Source organism: Gorilla gorilla, chromosome 11, assembly GCF_029281585.2.
Source record: "Gorilla gorilla gorilla isolate KB3781 chromosome 11, NHGRI_mGorGor1-v2.1_pri, whole genome shotgun sequence".
NCBI lineage: Eukaryota > Metazoa > Chordata > Mammalia > Primates > Hominidae > Gorilla > Gorilla gorilla.
The window spans coordinates 120,806,910-120,824,450 of NC_073235.2; the positions used below are offsets into that span (position 1 = coordinate 120,806,910).

The 17,541-nt window shown below is 46.4% G+C and overlaps 1 protein-coding gene across 4 annotated transcripts; it reads left to right on the top strand.

The window, feature by feature from the left end:
• The first annotated feature begins 642 nt into the window (after window positions 1-642).
• On the top strand, window positions 643-12,631 carry CXCR2 (C-X-C motif chemokine receptor 2). Of its 4 annotated transcripts, XM_063695197.1 has the most exons (4): window positions 643-744; window positions 1,674-1,736; window positions 4,698-4,749; window positions 10,160-12,631. In XM_063695197.1, the coding sequence occupies exon 4, from the start codon at window positions 10,185-10,187 to the stop codon at window positions 11,265-11,267; it is 1,083 nt and encodes a 360-aa protein (XP_063551267.1). In that variant the 5' UTR covers window positions 643-744; window positions 1,674-1,736; window positions 4,698-4,749; window positions 10,160-10,184; the 3' UTR covers window positions 11,268-12,631. The 4 variants fall into 4 exon arrangements, with proteins under 4 accessions (XP_063551267.1, XP_063551268.1, XP_004033233.1 ...); XM_004033185.5 differs by lacking the exon at window positions 643-744 and having other exon boundaries at window positions 1,411-1,736; XM_063695198.1 differs by lacking the exons at window positions 643-744; window positions 4,698-4,749 and having other exon boundaries at window positions 1,338-1,736; window positions 10,160-12,624.
• The last annotated feature ends 4,910 nt before the right edge of the window (window positions 12,632-17,541 follow it).

The window sequence follows — 17,541 nt, forward strand, 5'->3', positions numbered from 1 at the left end:
ACTGCCTGTCATGCAAGCCTGAATCTGGGGAGTGCTCCTCCCGTGGGGATGCAATCACCCTGATTTGTTCCAGGAAGGCTGTCTATAGGTGCATCAATGCTGCGTTCCTTTGGAGAAGCTCCAGCTCTGTCTGCAGTGGCGTACCAGGGGGAACAAGGATCCCTTCTCTAAGACCCTTCACAATACCAGAGGCTGCCTGCCTATTGGGTAGAGGTGCAAACTTTCCCCCACTCTGCCCAGCATGGCAATTGTCTCTGCAATAGGAAACTTCCCACCAGTGAAAAGAACTGGGACTCAAGGCCTGCCGTTCAGATTCTTTTGTTCCACAGGGTATTCCCTTGATGTGATGTTCTTCCCCTTCCTCTGGGAATGGGACTTCCTGAGAGCCAGACTACAGTGCTCTTCTGGGTCTAGCCACCCAGTAGGCCTACCAGACTCTGGGCTGGTGCTGGGGAATGTCTGCAAGGGATCCGGTGGTGTTACCTGTCTTCAAGATTCCCAGCAGTGAATACCAGCACCATCTCTGACAGAAGTGGGAGGGGAGTGATGCAAACTCTGCAAGATTTCTTGGTTGTAGATAGGCTTAGAGTGTTGGCTTTCTCAAATGCTGGTTATAATTATAGTGAACTTACCACGTGAACAGACGCAGGACTTCTGGTTAGCCAGGGTGTTGTAAGCAGTGGTGATAGCTGAGAATATGCAGCCGTTTTCTCCTTCCTGGGTACAGTGCTATTCTGCCTAGAGGTGAGTTTTTGCCTGTCTCACAGACTAGTCTGCAGCCTGCCACTTCTTTCAAAAGTTCTGTGGATTCTTTCAGCTTTCCTGTTCAGTTCCTGCATTCGTCCCTGGAGAAAAAAAAAAATTATAGTGTGAATCTCTACACGCTATTCTGTCCTTCCAGATGGGAGAGGCATGCTAACGCTGCCTCCAATCTGTTGTCTTGGGGGGAAAGAAAGCAATTTGTTTTTTTTTTTTTAATGGATTTGCTGGGTTTAGTAACCCAGAGGTCATTGGGAACCTTGGCGAAAGTTATTTCAGTGGAGCAGTAGGAAGGAAGCCAGTTGCAGTGTCTTTGTTGAGCAGCAGAGGGGAGGTGAGGAAGTGGAGAGAGCAGCTGTGGTGGCTAAAGGGTGTTAGGACAGAGGGAGCATGATAAAGCCATAAGTAAGATGTGGTAGAAGGGAAAGAGCCAGGACAGAGGGGAGAGAAAGCAGGATCCTCAAGGACCAGAGAGGCAGTGGGTCCCACAGTCAGGTGCGGGGATTCATCAGAAACAGAAGGAGGGACGTTTCTCACTCTGACCCTGGAAAGAAGGAAGAAACTGCATGCGAGTTCAGACAAGTCCGTTGGCGGGGGCTGGGATGCCTGCATCTTCCTTGTTAAAAAAGGAAGTGCAGGTTCAAAACATTCAGAGACAGAAGGTGGGTAGACAAATCTCCACCTTCAGACTGGTAGGCTCCTCCAGAAGCCATCAGACAGGAAGATGTGAAAATCCCCAGCACTCATCCCACAATCACTAAGTGGCACCTGTCCTGGGCCAAAGTCCCAGGACAGACCTCATTGTTCCTCTGTGGGAATACCTCCCCAGGAGGGCATCCTGGATTTCCCCCTTGCAACCCAGGTCAGAAGTTTCATCGTCAAGTTTGTTTCATTTTTTTTTTCCTGTCTAACAGCTCTGACTACCACCCAACCTTGAGGCACAGTGAAGACATCGGTGGCCACTCCAATAACAGCAGGTAGGTGACTTGTTCAGTCTGAGATGCTGGCGACATATTTCTAATGGAAGAGATCTGGAAACTTCAGCCTCCTCTGAGGCCCCTGAGAACTGCGGTGATGAAGTGTAGAAGCTTAGAGCTAAAGACAACTAAGTCTTCACCTAGACAGTGCTGCACAAAAGAATTTTCTGCAATAATAGAAATGTCCTAGACCTGCCCTGCCCAGTATGGTAGTCACTAGTCACACGTGGCTACGGAGCACTTGAAATGTGACTAGTGTGACTGCAGATCTCAATTTTTATTTCATTTTATTTTATTTTATTTTTTCTTTTTTGAGATAGGGTCTCACTCCAATGCCCAGGCTGGAGTGCTGTGGCATGATCTTGGCTCATTGCAACCTCGACCTACAGGTCTAGGTGATTCTCCCACCTCAGCCTCCCAAGTAGCTGCAGCTACAGGCATGTGCCGCTACACTCAGCTAATTTTTTGTTGTTTTTTTGTTTGTTTGTTTCGTTTTTGTTTTTGTAAAGACAGGGTTTCGTCATGTTGCCCAGGCTGATCTCAAACTCCTGGGCTCAAGCGATCCGCCCACCTCGGCCTCCCAAAGTGCTGGGATTACAGGCGTGGGCCACCTTGCCTGGCCTTTATTTTAATTAATTTTAATTTAAATAGCTACACATGGCTAGTAGCTACCATGCTGAACAGAATAGAATTAGAAGAAGCTCCCGTTTTCCAAAGGCACACACCAAGGCCCAGAAAGAATGACTTCTCCAAGCAGGATTAGAAGCCAGGTTTTTGTTTTGTTTTTGTTTGAGACAGGGTTTTGCTCTGTCGCCCAGGCTGGAATGCAATGGCACAATCTCGGCTCACTGCAACCTCTGCCTCCCGAGTTCAAGCAATTCTTATGCCTCAGCCTCTGGAGTAGCTGGGATTACAGGCGTGCGCTGCCATGCCTGGCTAATTTTTGCATTTTTAGTAGAGGCAGGGTTTCACCATGTTGGCCAGGCTGTTCTGTAACTCCTGGCCTCGAGTGATCCACTCACCTCAGCCTCCCAAAGTGCTGGGATTACAAGCATGAGCCATCGCACCAGAAGCGAGTTTTTTAATTCACTCCACCCTACATATAACCGCAGTGATCTCCATGGAAATGAAATTGACCTAAGGAGCATGAAGAAGGAGGCTGACTGGGAAATGTCAAATCCGGGCTCCCCTCTCTATATCCTTTGTATCTGACTTTCTGGGACACAGGGAGGTACCTAATGGAGCTCAGAAACTTCAGGCTGGGATCCTGCTCCTTATTACAGTGAACAGGAGATAGGATTTGAGAGCAGATTTTTAGAAGTTTTTTAAACTGAAAACCTAGTTCAGCTGTGTCACTCTAGGTATGTTGCTTAACCTCTCAGAGTCATTTCCTCATCCAGAAAGTGCCTGCTTCATGAGGTTATCCTGAGGATTAATTGATACAAATTCTGGAAAGCACTTTGCCCAGAAGCTAGAACCTGGTAGACACTCAACACTACAGCTAATATGACAATTAATATCCAGGTCAAAGTAAATTAGATGTCATCAAAGTCAGCCTTGAAAGCAGACCCACTGCTGACTGCTTTCCCTTGACTGGGGATGTAGTGAGAGAGGCAGCATGTTATCAGTGAATAAACTATTCCAGTAATAATGATCACAACAATAAAGGTTAACATTGTACTTTATGTATGTTTTACGTGATTCACAAGCAATCCCTCATTTCATCCTCACCACAACCCCATGAGTTGGATTCTGTATTGGCCCCATTTTACAGATGAGTAAACTGAGACTCAGAAAGGAAAAGTCACTTGCCCAGAATTGCTCAGCTAGCCCTGGTGTCATCTGCCTCTCTCCATATGTAATAAGCCTCTATCTGGTTTTAGCGTCAACTGGCCAGGTGGCATTGCATTCTTCCCCAGCTTGGGAAAGAGAGGTGACAAAGACTAAGAAACATTTGCTGAACAGTTGGACTCAAAGATTCTTTCTTTGGGGTAGGCAGGCAATTTAAGTGCGTCTGCCACAGGCATTGAGTCCCCTCTGGGCCCTGGGATGCATGGAGCAAGAGATAGGGTAAGGAATAATGGAGGGGATTGAGGTGTTGTTCACTGGGGCGGGCACTTGGGAGAGAGCAGAATTTGTGTTCGTGGCTCTGCCTGGATTAATTCATTCATTTGTAGTCAATAGCAAATTGATAAAATACATTCTTAGGGTCACTTAACATTGTTTTTAAAAATGCATTTGGACTTTGGTGGAATCTTCCCTTTTACCAAAAGGCTTTCTTTCCAAATTAGAGGGTCTTGGCTCCAAGGGTGGTAAGCTGCTGCAGAGTTGGTGTCCTCAGACCCAATGCCAAGTGTGTGAACCAAGAAAGAATATCAATACCCAGAGATGGACTTGTGGTCAGAGCAGATGGTTGGGGAGTGAGGGGAAAGACGAGAGGCAGGAGTGGGGCCGAGAAGTAGAGGCATCAGGTCCAGGGAGGAACGCCACCAGACTCACCAGAAGCTTTAGTCCATCTCTGTCGTGTTAATGCACTGCTCCCTTTGACATGTGAAAGACATTGAAGAGCTATAGTACTGCCAATGGTATGATGGGGAAGCCTGAGGCAGCTGGAACGCCAGGAGACTCAGACAAGGCATCTGAAGGAGCCAGCGGCTCTGAGATACAGCAAAGATGAAAGAAATCCATGCAATCCTGGGCAAGCCATTTCCTTTGTCTGGGCTTCAGTTTCCCCATCTGTAAAATGGAAAGACTAGCTAGAAACCCCTCAGGTCCCTTCCCAATATAAACTCTATGAGTCTATGAAATGACTATGCATCCGAGAGCTGATCTGGGAACTAATTATTCAAAGTTATCAAAATCACCCGCACCCTCAGGAGCTCCGCCCCTGAATTGCATTGAGCAATCTAATCTACCACTCACTTCCTCCACTGTGTTCTCACCACCACCTCCCTTTCATAGGTCACAGCTGCCCTTCTGGAGGTGTCCTACAGGTGAAAAGCCCAGCGACCCAGTAAGTCTTGGAACACCCACCCTTCCCACCAGCTAGAATGTCTCTGTTCTCTGTTTCCCTTGATACCCAGCCTACATTTATCCTAAGCATCTCTCCCCACCCTTGGTGGGCCCCTCACCCTCACCCCTTGGCCTCTTCATTTTCTCCCTTTGGGGCTCCCCATCCCCAAAGGAAGAACTTCTGTTCCTCCTCCCTCACAACCCTCTCCAACCACTCAGAGCCACTTGCTGCCCATGCTTTTCCCTTGGCCTGGCAGCCTTCCAAGACTCAGCCAGCCCTCCTGGCCTGGGCTAGGACTGGGTCTGAGGATGGGCCGAACACTGTTTGCTTCCCACTTCCTGACACTAAATGCAAATATTTGTGGATTATATTTATAGAGAGAAAGAATACTGGAACTGTACTAAAATGACTCTTTTGTTGTTAAAAAGATTGCCTTAGATGTTTGAGATCTTGTAAATGTCTCTCGTTCTATAGCATTTTCACGTAATAAATTAGAATTCATGCCATCATCTATGGAGTTTCCAAACTACCATGAGTCACTAAGGTGCTGGCATTTTCCCTAAGTCAAGGAAGCCCCCTTTTTATCCTGGAAAATGTGACTGTGTGGTCAGCCGGACCCAGCCAGTTCAAGGGTGTTTGGTTTATCGTCCCTGCAAGAGCTGTTTCTTTCATTCTGGGCCAAAGAAACGGCAAAAGAAAACAATGCATAAAACATCAAAGAATGTGAGTGGACCATATACAGGTTGATTTAATGATATCTCAAGAACTTAGCTTTGCTGGGCGCGGTGGCTTATGCCTGTAATCTCAGCACTTTGGGAGGCTAAGGTGGGCGGATCCCCTGAGGTCAGGAGTTCGAGACCAGCCCGACCAACATAGTGAAACCCCGTCTCTACTAAAATACAAAAATTGGCCGGGTGCAGTGGCAGGCGCCTGTAATCTCAGCTACTTGGGAAGCTGAGGCAGGAGAATCACTTGAACCCGGGAGGCAGAGGTTGCAGTGAGCCGAGATCACGCCATTGCACTCCAGCCTGGCAACAGAGCGAGACTGCATCAAAAAAAGAAAAAAAGAAAGAAAAAAAGAACTTAGCTTACAAATATGTTTAACAGATGAGGTGCACTTTTTTTAAGAGGAAGGGCTATAGACTACAAATAATGCAAGTGTAGTCTTTTACACCTCACTGGAACAGTGGTTTCACCGCTTCTCCACCCTGTGATCGCAGGCTGGTTACTGAGCCTCCCTGTTAGGTCAGCTGATCCTCCTTGTGCCTCAGTCTTCTAGAAACAGGGCCTAATTGTATCTATTTGTAATGAGCCATGGAGATCATGTACCTGTGAGGCACAAAGGAGACCTCAGATGTGTCATCTCCTTCCCTTAGTTTGTCCCTCTAACTGCCAAGTCATCCTCTGTAGAGACTGGTAAACTAAAAAACAACACCAACAACAAACACCGCTCTCCCTACCCTAGGAGCTGGAGGTCACTGGCCTGACCTGGTTCTCCTTGCTGAGTTCTCTACCTTCTGTTCTGACTTGCATGCTCTCCCTCTGGAACCTGAAGCTGACCCATAATGCCTGGGAGCATGAGCTCACCCATACACCTCCAGCCCACCCCCAGCACAGCTGAGCACTGGATTATCCACAGCGAGGATTTACCTGTGAAACATGCTCTGCCACTGCTGCCTGTGCTGACATGGCAGTTTCTGCAGCAGCCTCAGTCCTGGCTTCTCACAGCCAATATTCATACATACAAGGCCCTGCTCTCTAAGAGCACAAGCTCTCTGCACCCAATATGCCCTGCATCTACTCTCAGAGGTGGGTCTTCTGTTGGGTCATTTGTTCCCTTAAGAGCATCTGTAATCATCTGCTCCCAGAAGTGATCCACCCTTGACCTCTTGACTACATTGGACATACCCTGGGCCTCTGAGCAAACTTGCTCTCAACCATGGGACTGAGGAGCTGGTGACTTCTTTCAGGTCTTGCTGACTATACTGGTCCAGCAAGCTGTATTCCCAGCCCTCTCAATACCTCCCCAGCCTTCTGGCCAGGCAGGGCCAGAAATGAGGGATTGCTAACAAATTACGTAAGACATACATAAAGTACAATGTTAACTTTTTTTTTTTTTTTTTTTTTTGAGACGGAGTCTCCTCTGTCGCCCAGGCTGGAGTGCAGTGGCGCCATCTGGGCTCACTGCAAGCTTCACTTCCCGGGTTCATGCTGTTCTCCTGCCTCAGCCTCCCGAGTAGCTGGGACCACAGGCGCCCGCCACCACGCCCAGCTAATTTTTTGTATTTTTAGTAGAGACGGGGTTTCACTGCATTAGCCAGGATGGTCTCGATCTCCTGACCTCATGATCCGCCCGTCTCAGCCTCCCAAAGCGCTCGGAGCCACCACGCCCGGCCCAAATGTTAACTTTTATTGTTGTGATCTAGTATAGTACATTACAACTGATTGAATCTTCTCCATCAGTTGCCTTGGCATGCTGGGAAGGCAATGTATCTGGCCCCTAACTCTTAAAAGAGAAACTAAAAACTTGTCAGGAAGGTGATGGCTAAGAACTCCATCACTCTTGGGGGAAAAGTGGCATTATTTTTCCAGTTTTGCTTAATCTTCTTCAGCTTTCTTCTTTGCTACATATGACTGATGACAACAGAGACTTCCTTTCTGCTAAAAAGAAATCCTCCCTGGGACTTTTGTTGTTATTGTTGGAATATTTGTATTTGCTTTGCAAGGCCGTGTACCCTTTGATTAATCTTTTTTTTTTAATTAAGACATAAGTCACATACCCCAAAAGTCACCCATTTAAAGTTTTTAGCATATTCTACAACCATTGCCACTAATTCCAGAACACTTTCATCACTCAAAAGAAAAACTCCGTAGTCATTAACATTCCTCTCCCAGCTCCCCTTGACCCTGGAAACCACCAATCTACTTTCTGTCTCTACCAATTCTACCCATTTCCCTATTTTGGTCATTTCACATATATGGAATCACACAATAAGAAAACTTTTGTGTCTGCCTTTTTTCACCTAGACTAACATTTTCAAGGTTCATCCATGTTGTATTGTGTATCAGTACCTCATTCCTTCTCATGGCTGAATAATATTCTGTTGTAGATAATACAGTCATAAGTTGCTTAACAATGCAGATGCATTCTGAGAAATATGTCATGTGAACATGGTAGAGTATACGATGTTATAGCCTACTACACACATGGGCTATATGGTAAAGAGTACTGCTCCTAGGCTACAAACCTACTCAGCATGTTACTGTACTAAATACTGCAGGTAATTATAACACAATGGTGTTCGTATATATAAACATAGGAAAAGAACACTAAAAATACAGTATTATAATCTTATGGGACCACTGTGGTATTTGTGATGTGTCATTGACCAAAAAGTCTTTCAGTTGCTCATGACTGTTCCTCAATTTGTCTGTCCATTCATCAGTTGATGGATATTTGGTTTGTTTCCACTTTTTGGCCTTAATGATGAATGCTACTACGAACATTAGCTTTCAATTCTCTTGGGTGTATACCTAGGTTGGGGTTTGCTGGTTCATGTGGTAACTCTATGTTTAACTTTTTTGAGCAACTGCTAAACTGTTTTCCAAAGCAGCTGCACCATCTTACATTCCCACCTGCAATGTGGGAGAGTTCTGACTTTTCCACTTCCTCACCCACATTGTTCTTGGGCATCTTTTTCTGACTGTGCCCAGCCTGGTGAGTGTGAAGTGGGTTCTGGGACCTTTAACTTCCTGGTTTTTCTCTCACACTGGGTTCCATTTTGGGGGTAGATTACGGACTTGGACATGGTTGGTGGTAGGGTGGTCATCCCTTACTCTAAGGCAATGGCCGGAGGGTGATCTATTTTGTGGTTCAAAAAGAAGCTAATTAGGAAGCTGGATTGCTTTAGTTGACTTCTTTGAGAAACTGGGATTTTTTTTTTTTTTTGAGGCAGAGTCTCGCTCTGTTGCCCAGGCTGGAGTGCAGTGATGTGATTTCGGCTCACTGCAACCTCCACCTCCTGGGTTCAAGCAATTCTTGTGCCTCAGCCTCCCAAGTAGCTGGGATTACAGGTGCGCGTCACCATACCTGGCTAATTTTTGTATTATTAGTAGAGACAGGGTTTCACCATGTTAGCCAGGCTGCTCTCAAACTCCTGACCTCAAGTGATCTGCCACCTCGGCCTCCCAAAGTGCTGGGATTACAGGTGTGAGCCACCACTGGGATAATATTTTTGAATAACTGCAGCCCACCCTCTACACCCAGGCTTCCCCAGAGCAGGATCTGTGCTGTCCCTGTGGCAAGGGCAGAGCCCCAGGAGCTAGACTAAATCTGAGAGGAACAGGGGAGTCAGGGCTGGATTGAGGCACACACATGCAGGACAGGAAGGGTCCCCAGCAGGGCTGGAGAGCCACCAAGCAAGGGTAGTGCAACCCCTGTCTTCTCTGCTTCCTGCTGCCCCTCTCTCTTATTGAGGAGCAGACTGGCTGTGTCTGCTCATCCCGCATGGCGGCACATGGCTGCCCAGAGCTCCCCAAATAAGCTGTTACGTTTCCACCCACAGGGAGAATCAGGCAGCCCGCTTGCTTATTATTTTTAATATACTTTTCCAAACTACACAGACATTCCCAAAGCAGGTCTCCTTCTACCCAAAAGAGAAACGCTGGGCCTTACTAATTAACTAAAGACTCTGCTAGCTCGAGCCTTCCAAAACTCCATGCCACAATTGTTCAAACCATTTTCCAGAATACGTCTTTTAAAATAACTTTTAGAAAATTGAACAAAGGGATTCATGTCTCAGCTTTATAGTCAAACCATGATCTTTTCTGAGCGTATAGCCCATTTGGAGTTCCTGCTTAATCCCCTGATTAAAAACTGAATGGGGCTGAGTGCAGTGGCTCATGCCTATATTCCCAGCACTTTGGGAGACAGAGGCAGGAGAATTACTTGAGGTCAGGAGTTTAAGACCATCCTGAGCAACATAACAAGACCCCATCTCTAAGACAAAAAAAAAAGAACTGAGTGACATCTCACATCTCACATTTCTGAACATTAAACCCAGCCTTGATAGCCAAAGATGCTCGCCACTGAAGGATCCAGGTAGTATTGAGTGTTCTGTGGGGATTATCCAAAGAGAACTTTCTACAAAGTTTTAGGTGATGGCGATGCTAAAAGAAATGCTAAGAATTTCTCTCTTATATTAAAGAGAACTATGGTCCTTTCATAAAATATACCATTTATCACCAAATTTATCTCATAACCTAAGAGCTACCACTTACAAATCTGAAGGGAAAAATTACTTCAGTGTAATACTCAAGCCAACACAAAGAATCCTATCCCAGTTTCTTGGGTGAATGGGCAAGAATATGGGGAATTTATTATGCAGTAACCTTCATCTCTCTTCTATAGGTCAGGATTTAAGTTTACCTCAAAAATGGAAGATTTTAACATGGAGAGTGACAGCTTTGAAGATTTCTGGAAAGGTGAAGATCTTAGTAATTACAGTTACAGCTCTGACTTGCCCCCTTTTCTACTAGATGCCTCCCCATGTGAACCAGAATCCCTGGAAATCAACAAGTATTTTGTGGTCATTATCTATGCCCTGGTATTCCTGCTGAGCCTGCTGGGAAACTCCCTCGTGATACTGGTCATCTTATACAGCAGGGTCGGCCGCTCCGTCACTGATGTCTACCTGCTGAACCTGGCCTTGGCCGACCTACTCTTTGCCCTGACCTTGCCCATCTGGGCCGCCTCCAAGGTGAATGGCTGGATTTTTGGCACATTCCTGTGCAAGGTGGTCTCACTCCTGAAGGAAGTCAACTTCTATAGTGGCATCCTGCTACTGGCCTGCATCAGTGTGGACCGTTACCTGGCCATTGTCCATGCCACACGCACACTGACCCAGAAGCGCTACTTGGTCAAGTTCATATGTCTCAGCATCTGGGGTCTGTCCTTGCTCCTGGCCCTGCCTGTCTTACTTTTCCGAAGGACCATCTACCCATCCAATGTTAGCCCAGTCTGCTATGAGGACATGGGCAACAATACAGCAAACTGGCGGATGCTGTTACGGATCCTGCCCCAGTCCTTTGGCTTCATCGTGCCACTGCTGATCATGCTGTTCTGCTACGGATTCACCCTGCGTACACTGTTTAAGGCCCACATGGGGCAGAAGCACAGGGCCATGCGGGTCATCTTTGCTGTTGTCCTCATCTTCCTGCTTTGCTGGCTGCCCTACAACCTGGTCCTGCTGGCAGACACCCTCATGAGGACCCAGGTGATCCAGGAGACCTGTGAGCGCCGCAATCACATCGACCGGGCTCTGGATGCCACCGAGATTCTGGGCATCCTTCACAGCTGCCTCAACCCCCTCATCTACGCCTTCATTGGCCAGAAGTTTCGCCATGGACTCCTCAAGATTCTAGCTATACATGGCTTGATCAGCAAGGACTCCCTGCCCAAAGACAGCAGGCCTTCCTTTGTTGGCTCTTCTTCAGGGCACACTTCCACTACTCTCTAAGACCTCCTGCCTAAGTGCAGCCCCGTGGGGTTCCTCCCTTCTCTTCACAGTCACATTCCAAGCCTCATGTCCACTGGTTCTTCTTGGTCTCAGTGTCAATGCAGCCCCCAATGTGGTCACAGGAAGCAGAGGAGGCCACGTTCTTACTAGTTTCCCTTGCATGGTTTAGAAAGCTTGCCCTGGTGCCTCACCCCTTGCCATAATTACTATGTCATTTGCTGGAGCTCTGCCCATCCTGACCCTGAGCCCATGGCACTCTATGTTCTAAGAAGTGAAAATCTACACTCCAGTGAGACAGCTCTGCATACTCATTAGGATGGCTAGTATCAAAAGAAAGAAAATCAGGCTGGCCAACAGGGTGAAACCCTGTCTCTACTAAAAATACAAAAAAAAAAATTAGCCGGGCATGGTGGTGAGTGCCTGTAATCACAGCTACTTGGGAGGCTGAGATGGGAGAATCACTTGAACCCGGGAGGCAGAGGTTGCAGTGAGCCGAGATTGTGCCCCTGCACTCCAGCCTGAGCAACAGTGAGACTCTGTCTCAGTCCATGAAGATGTAGAGGAGAAACTGAAACTCTCGAGCATTGCTGGGGGGGATTGTAAAATGGTGTGACCACTGCAGAAGACAGTATGGCAGCTTTCCTCAAAACTTCAGACATAGAATTGACACATGATCCTGCAATTCCACTTCTAGGAATTGACCCACAAGAAATGAAAGCAGGGACTTGAACCCATATTTGTGCACCAATATTCATAGCAGCTTATTCACAAGACCCAAAAGGCAGAAGCAACCCAAATGTTCATCAATGAATGAATGAATGGCTAAGCAAAATGTGATATGTACCTAACGAAGTATCCTTCAGCCTGAAAGAGGAATGAAGTACTCATACATGTTACAACACGGACGAACCTTGAAAACTTTATGCTAAGTGAAATAAGCCAGACATCAACAGATAAATAGTTTATGATTCCACTTACATGAGGTACTGAGAGTGAACAAATTTACAGAGACAGAAAGCAGAACAGTGGCTACCAGGGACTGAGGGGAGGGGAGCATGGGAAGTGATGGTTTAATGGGCACAGGGTTTATGTTTAGGATGTTGAAAAAGTTCTGCAGATAAACAGTAGTGATAGTTGTACAGCAATGTGACTTGATGCCACTAAATTGACACTTAAAAATGGTTAAAATGGTCAATTTTGTTATGTATATTTTATATCAATTTAAACAAAAAACCTGAGCCCCAAAAGGTACTTTAATCACCAAGGCTGATTAAACCAAGGCTGGAACCACCTGCCTGTATTTTTTGTTAAATGATTTCATTCGATATCTTTTTTTTAATAAACCATTTTTACTTGGGTGTTTATATTACTACTTCCAAATTGCTACAGAGTGGTGGGGCAAGGGTGAGTGGAGGTCTTGGGTGAGAGTCTTTACAAGAAGTAAATCTCTTTGTTATTTGCTGTGTCATAGAGAAAAGGATGGAATAGAGATGGAGCCCAGCCTTGCCATCCCCTCACCCCCAACCCAAGCTTCCTGCTGTAGACCACACATCATGGAAAGAAATGTGTTCTGGGATGCTCTAGGGCGTCTCGTGTCCTTGGGTGAGGCAGTAGTCAGGAGTGTCAGGGGTGAGACTTAAAGTTAGAAGGTGCAGAGGGTTGAGTAAGTTCACCAAATCCCCCTGATCAGGTAGCAGGAAGGCAGAGAGCTCTCCCAGCTCAACCAGCAGCACCCACTGTGAGTGCCCTATCCTCTTCCCTCTCTCCCACCCAAACACACACCCATCATTCCAGGTTTGACAGGACAGCCCAAATGCAGAATGGGGAAGTGGTTTATAATCTGTCATTAGGAGAAAACAGAAGATTCAAATCATGCCTCCAACAGCAGGGAGTGCTGACTGTTCGGAGAGTGGGGGGATACAGCAGAGACCAAGACAGACAGTGCCTTGCCTTGGGGGAGCTCACATTCCTAGGGCTTGTCTCTGCAGGGTCTTTGTCAACAGGGGCTCTGGGTCTGAGCAGCCTGAGAAGGAAGGAAGGAGGCAAGAGGAACTGAACGTCCGCAGTTCCCAAACAACCCCCTTCAGGTTAACAACTAAATCTAGGAGAAAACAGGGAGGCAGGAGCACACCTCTGAGTGGGAGGGCTTGAGGGGCAGAGAACTTCCACTCAAAGCCACAGAAGTGCCTTTCCTATTGCATTCAGCAACAACAATCCCTTCTTTCCTGCTCATTCTATGCTGGGCACTTGCTAAACTCAGGACCAAGCATGACTCAACTGCTCTGGCTGAGTCTTCGGAACAGCTTCTGATTCAGTAGCAGGGAAATGCAGGGGAACGTGTATTTACCAAGGACCTGACTTGCCAGAGGAACCAATGGTGCTCTGCCTGGACAAGGCTGATGGACCAGGTGGCTCCCTGAGACAACTCCCAGAGGGAGGAGGCCAAATTACACCTCACTCTGGTTTCAGGATTCTGCTCTTTCCTCTAACAAGGACTGGAGGAAACATGGTTCTCCAAGGATAATAAAAGGATACCATCGGCCTAGGAAAATGAGGCAGAGATTAAATTACGCTTACGTGAACTCTGTTATTCATCTCTATCTCCTCTCTCTCTCTCTCTCTCTCTCTCTCTCTGTCTCTCTCTCTCTCTCTCTTTCAGACTCTCTCTCATAAGAACAGTCTTGGCACAAATAATTTACCAAACACGCCATCCCTAGGACAGGCGAGTCTGGGGATTGCCTTTGAGTTGTTGACTTCTTTCTTCCCTCTGATGTTTCTGATCCTGAGTCCCAAGGTCTCAGGGTCCAGCACCTTTCTGCCTGATCTGCCTGCTCGGTCTGTCAAAGAGGCCTGAAGTCCCCATTTCCATACATAAATGAGGAAACTGAGGCTTTACCAAAGCAACCTGGCCAAAATCTCATGGCTAGACAGTAGTGGAGCTGAAATAAGATTCCTAGTCAGTTCATTTTTTACCAAATATTTCGCTTTTCGGTTCGAGCACCTGACAGACAAGATGGAAAATTACATGTAGATATGACCTTTTCAGACCATTTCACTCACACAGGTAAGACCACTCTACATTTTCTGCACCTGCACTCATCTGTGCCTGGAGCTGGGGTTGCTGGAGTCTCAGTGAGAGAGGCCCAGAGGAGGCTCAGGGGCACAGGTGTGGGAGCAGCCTCAGGCTGGGTTCTCCTATTCTCCACTGGCAGGCAGCACAGTTAAAGACACAGTCGTGGCCAGGCACAGTTGGTCACACCTGTAATCCCAGCACTTTGGGAGGCCGAGGAGAGCAGATCACCTGAGGTCAGGAGTTTCAGACCAACCTGGCCAACATGGTGAAACTCAGTCTCTAACTAAAAACACAAAAATTAGTTAGGTGTGGTGCTGGGCACCTGTAATCCCAGCTACATGGAAGGCTGAGGCAGGAGAATCAATTGAACCTGGGAGGCGGAGGTTGCAGTGAGCCGAGATCACGCCATTGCACTCCAGCATGGGCAACAAGAGTGAAACTCCATCTCATAAATAAATAAATAAAGACACAATCGGAGCCCAAAACAAAATTCAGAGACAGGCACAACTAACCCCTCTACAGAGGACACATATCTTATCAGGCAGGGGCCAATTAGAGAAGCAAAACCACTGGGAGGAGGAATTTGTGACAGACATTTGATCCTAGGCAACTGTGGGAGCTGGCTAAACCATTAGTGTCAGGCTGTCGGCTTTGTTTCTTGGCTGGGATCTGAAGCTGGTAGGATGGACAGCCTGGAAGGAAAGATGGATGTAAAGTGGGAATAGTGAGGAGGAGCTGGAACCTACCAGGATAGGCTGATACCTGCGTTGGTCCAAGTTCAGTATGTGAATGGCCTGTGGAGAAGCTGGCACCTGCACCAAGCAGGTAAACCCACACCTGAGGGGCTGCAGGCCAGCTCAGGCCCCATGCCTACAGGAGCCGGCAGATAAGTGACATCATATGGTGGTGTCTGGTGCCTTGCACTGACCTTCCTGAGCTGAAACAGAATGTAGATGCTGCTCCACTTCCACCTTCCAGATTTCACATACAAGGTCCCTTCTGGCCCCTCGCTGACCTGGAAATGTGAAAGGAAGAGAATTTGGGGAAATACAGTTCTATCTTATCTGTGCTGACTCAATACAAATCCTCTGCACAAACTTATGTGTGAACTCTAAAGAAAAAGAACGGTTCCCACAAAGGTTCAGGTGATATTTATTAAAGAGTCGGGAAAGGGAGGAACACATGGGGGCTTTAGAGGGCACTGATAATGTCCTCTCTCTTATCCTACGTGATAGATGCTTAAGAGCCATTATATTATTATTTTTTAAGCTATAAATGTTAGTTTTCTGTAATCTGTGCTATGTATGCTATTCACAAGAAAAGTGTTTTTAATCATTAAAATGAAGGGAAAAAATACAGAAACAGTGATCAAAACAAAAGGACAACCTGGGTCATTTCAAGGAACCACCGCAGGGAGTGGACTGCAAGCTTTTGTGTTGTATAGTTTGGGGATCAGAATTCACCAGACTAGAAGATATTATCATCCACTGCCAGTAGGAGAGGAATTAGGAATGATCCTTCAAGAAGGCAATTTTGTGATATATACTTTAATGCATACAATCTCTGATCCAGGAATTATATACTACTACAAATCTATCCTATAGAAATACACATCTAGGTGGACAAATGTGTACAGGATATTCATCACAGCATTTTTTATAAAAGTCAAAGCTCAGAAACAACCTAAATATCCATCAGTGGGGAATTGGTTAGAAACACTTTGAAGGTGCAGCCACACTGTGGAATACTGTGAATGCAGTGGTTTGAACATGATGTTTAAAACATGCAAAGTACGGCCAGGTGTGGGCTCACGCCTGTAATCCCAGCACTTTGGGAAGCTGAGGTGGGTGGATTACCTGAGGTCAGGAGTTTGAGACCAGCCTGGCCAACATGGTGAAACCCCGTCTCTGCTAAAAATACAAAAATCAGCCAGGCGTGATGGTGCACACCTGTAATCCCAGCTACTCGGGAGGCTGAGGCAAGAGAATCACTTGAACCAGAGAGGCGGAAGTTGCAGTGAGCCAAGATTGTGCCATTGCACTCCCGCCTGGGCAACAGAGCAAGACTCCATATCAAAAAATAAATAAATAAAATAAAAATAAAACATGCAAAGTGGAAGCCGCTGATCAGTATGATTCTATTTACATAAAATGTCCAGAAAAGACAAATCTATACAGACAGAAAGCAGATGAGCAGTTGCCTGGGGTTGAGGGTGGGAAAAGGGATTGACTACAAACAGGCACCAGGGTTCCCTTTGGAGTGATAGAAATATCCTAAACCTGGGTTATGGTGATGGTTGCACAACTCTGTAAATTTACTAAAATTCACTGGATGGCATTCTTAGGACAGACTGATCCGATAATAGGTTAGTGATATCTCAGCAAACTGTTCTTTAAAAGAATCTTTAAAAATAATGAAGTAGGGCCGGGCATAGCGGCTCACGTCTATAATCCCAGCACTTTGAGAGACCGAGGCAGGTGGATCATTTGAGCTCAGGAGTTTGAGACCAGGCTGGCCAACAAGGTGAAACCCCGTCTCTACTAAAAATACAAAAATTCGCCGGGCATGGTGGCAGGTGCCTGTAATCCCAGCTACTCAGGAGGCTGAGACACAATAATCGCTTGAGCCCAGGAGGCGGAGGTTGCAGTGAGCTGAGATCACATCACTGCACTCCAGCCCGGGTAACAGAGGGAGACTCTGTCTCAGAAAAAAAAAAAAATTAAATATAATATAACATAAAAATAATGAAGTCATTCTATGACTGGACATGGAAAGATCTTCAACAAATAATGTTGAATGGAAAAGGAAGGCAGATGATTCATGAATCGCTGCTTGCTCAAATACAGTGTTTAAAATTGCAACGACAAAAAAGAAAAAGGAAGGTAGAACAGCATGTGTAGTAAATGGCTTACCTGCCTGTGTAAAAAACACTCTAATCTATATGTGGGTTTGTAAATGTTCAGAAAAATGTCTGAGAGAACATATACCAAGCTGTCAATAGGAGTTATGGCTGGAGAGAGCTGGAGGATGGGGTAGCATTCATCACTGGTTTGTACAATTTTGCATTGTTTCCATTTATTTGGTTGGGACTGGATTTTTTCCAAAAATGAAGGAGCTGAAGCTGATTTTGGAGGGGTCTGCACAGGCCTTCTTATAGACAAGGAGGCTGGGCTTTGTGGACATGACCATTTCTGTGTTTTA

Coding starts and splice junctions, on each gene's coding strand:
- CXCR2 (XM_063695197.1), top strand. CDS start 10,185: ATGGAAGATTTTAACATGGAGAGTGACAGCTTTGAAGATTTCTGGAAA.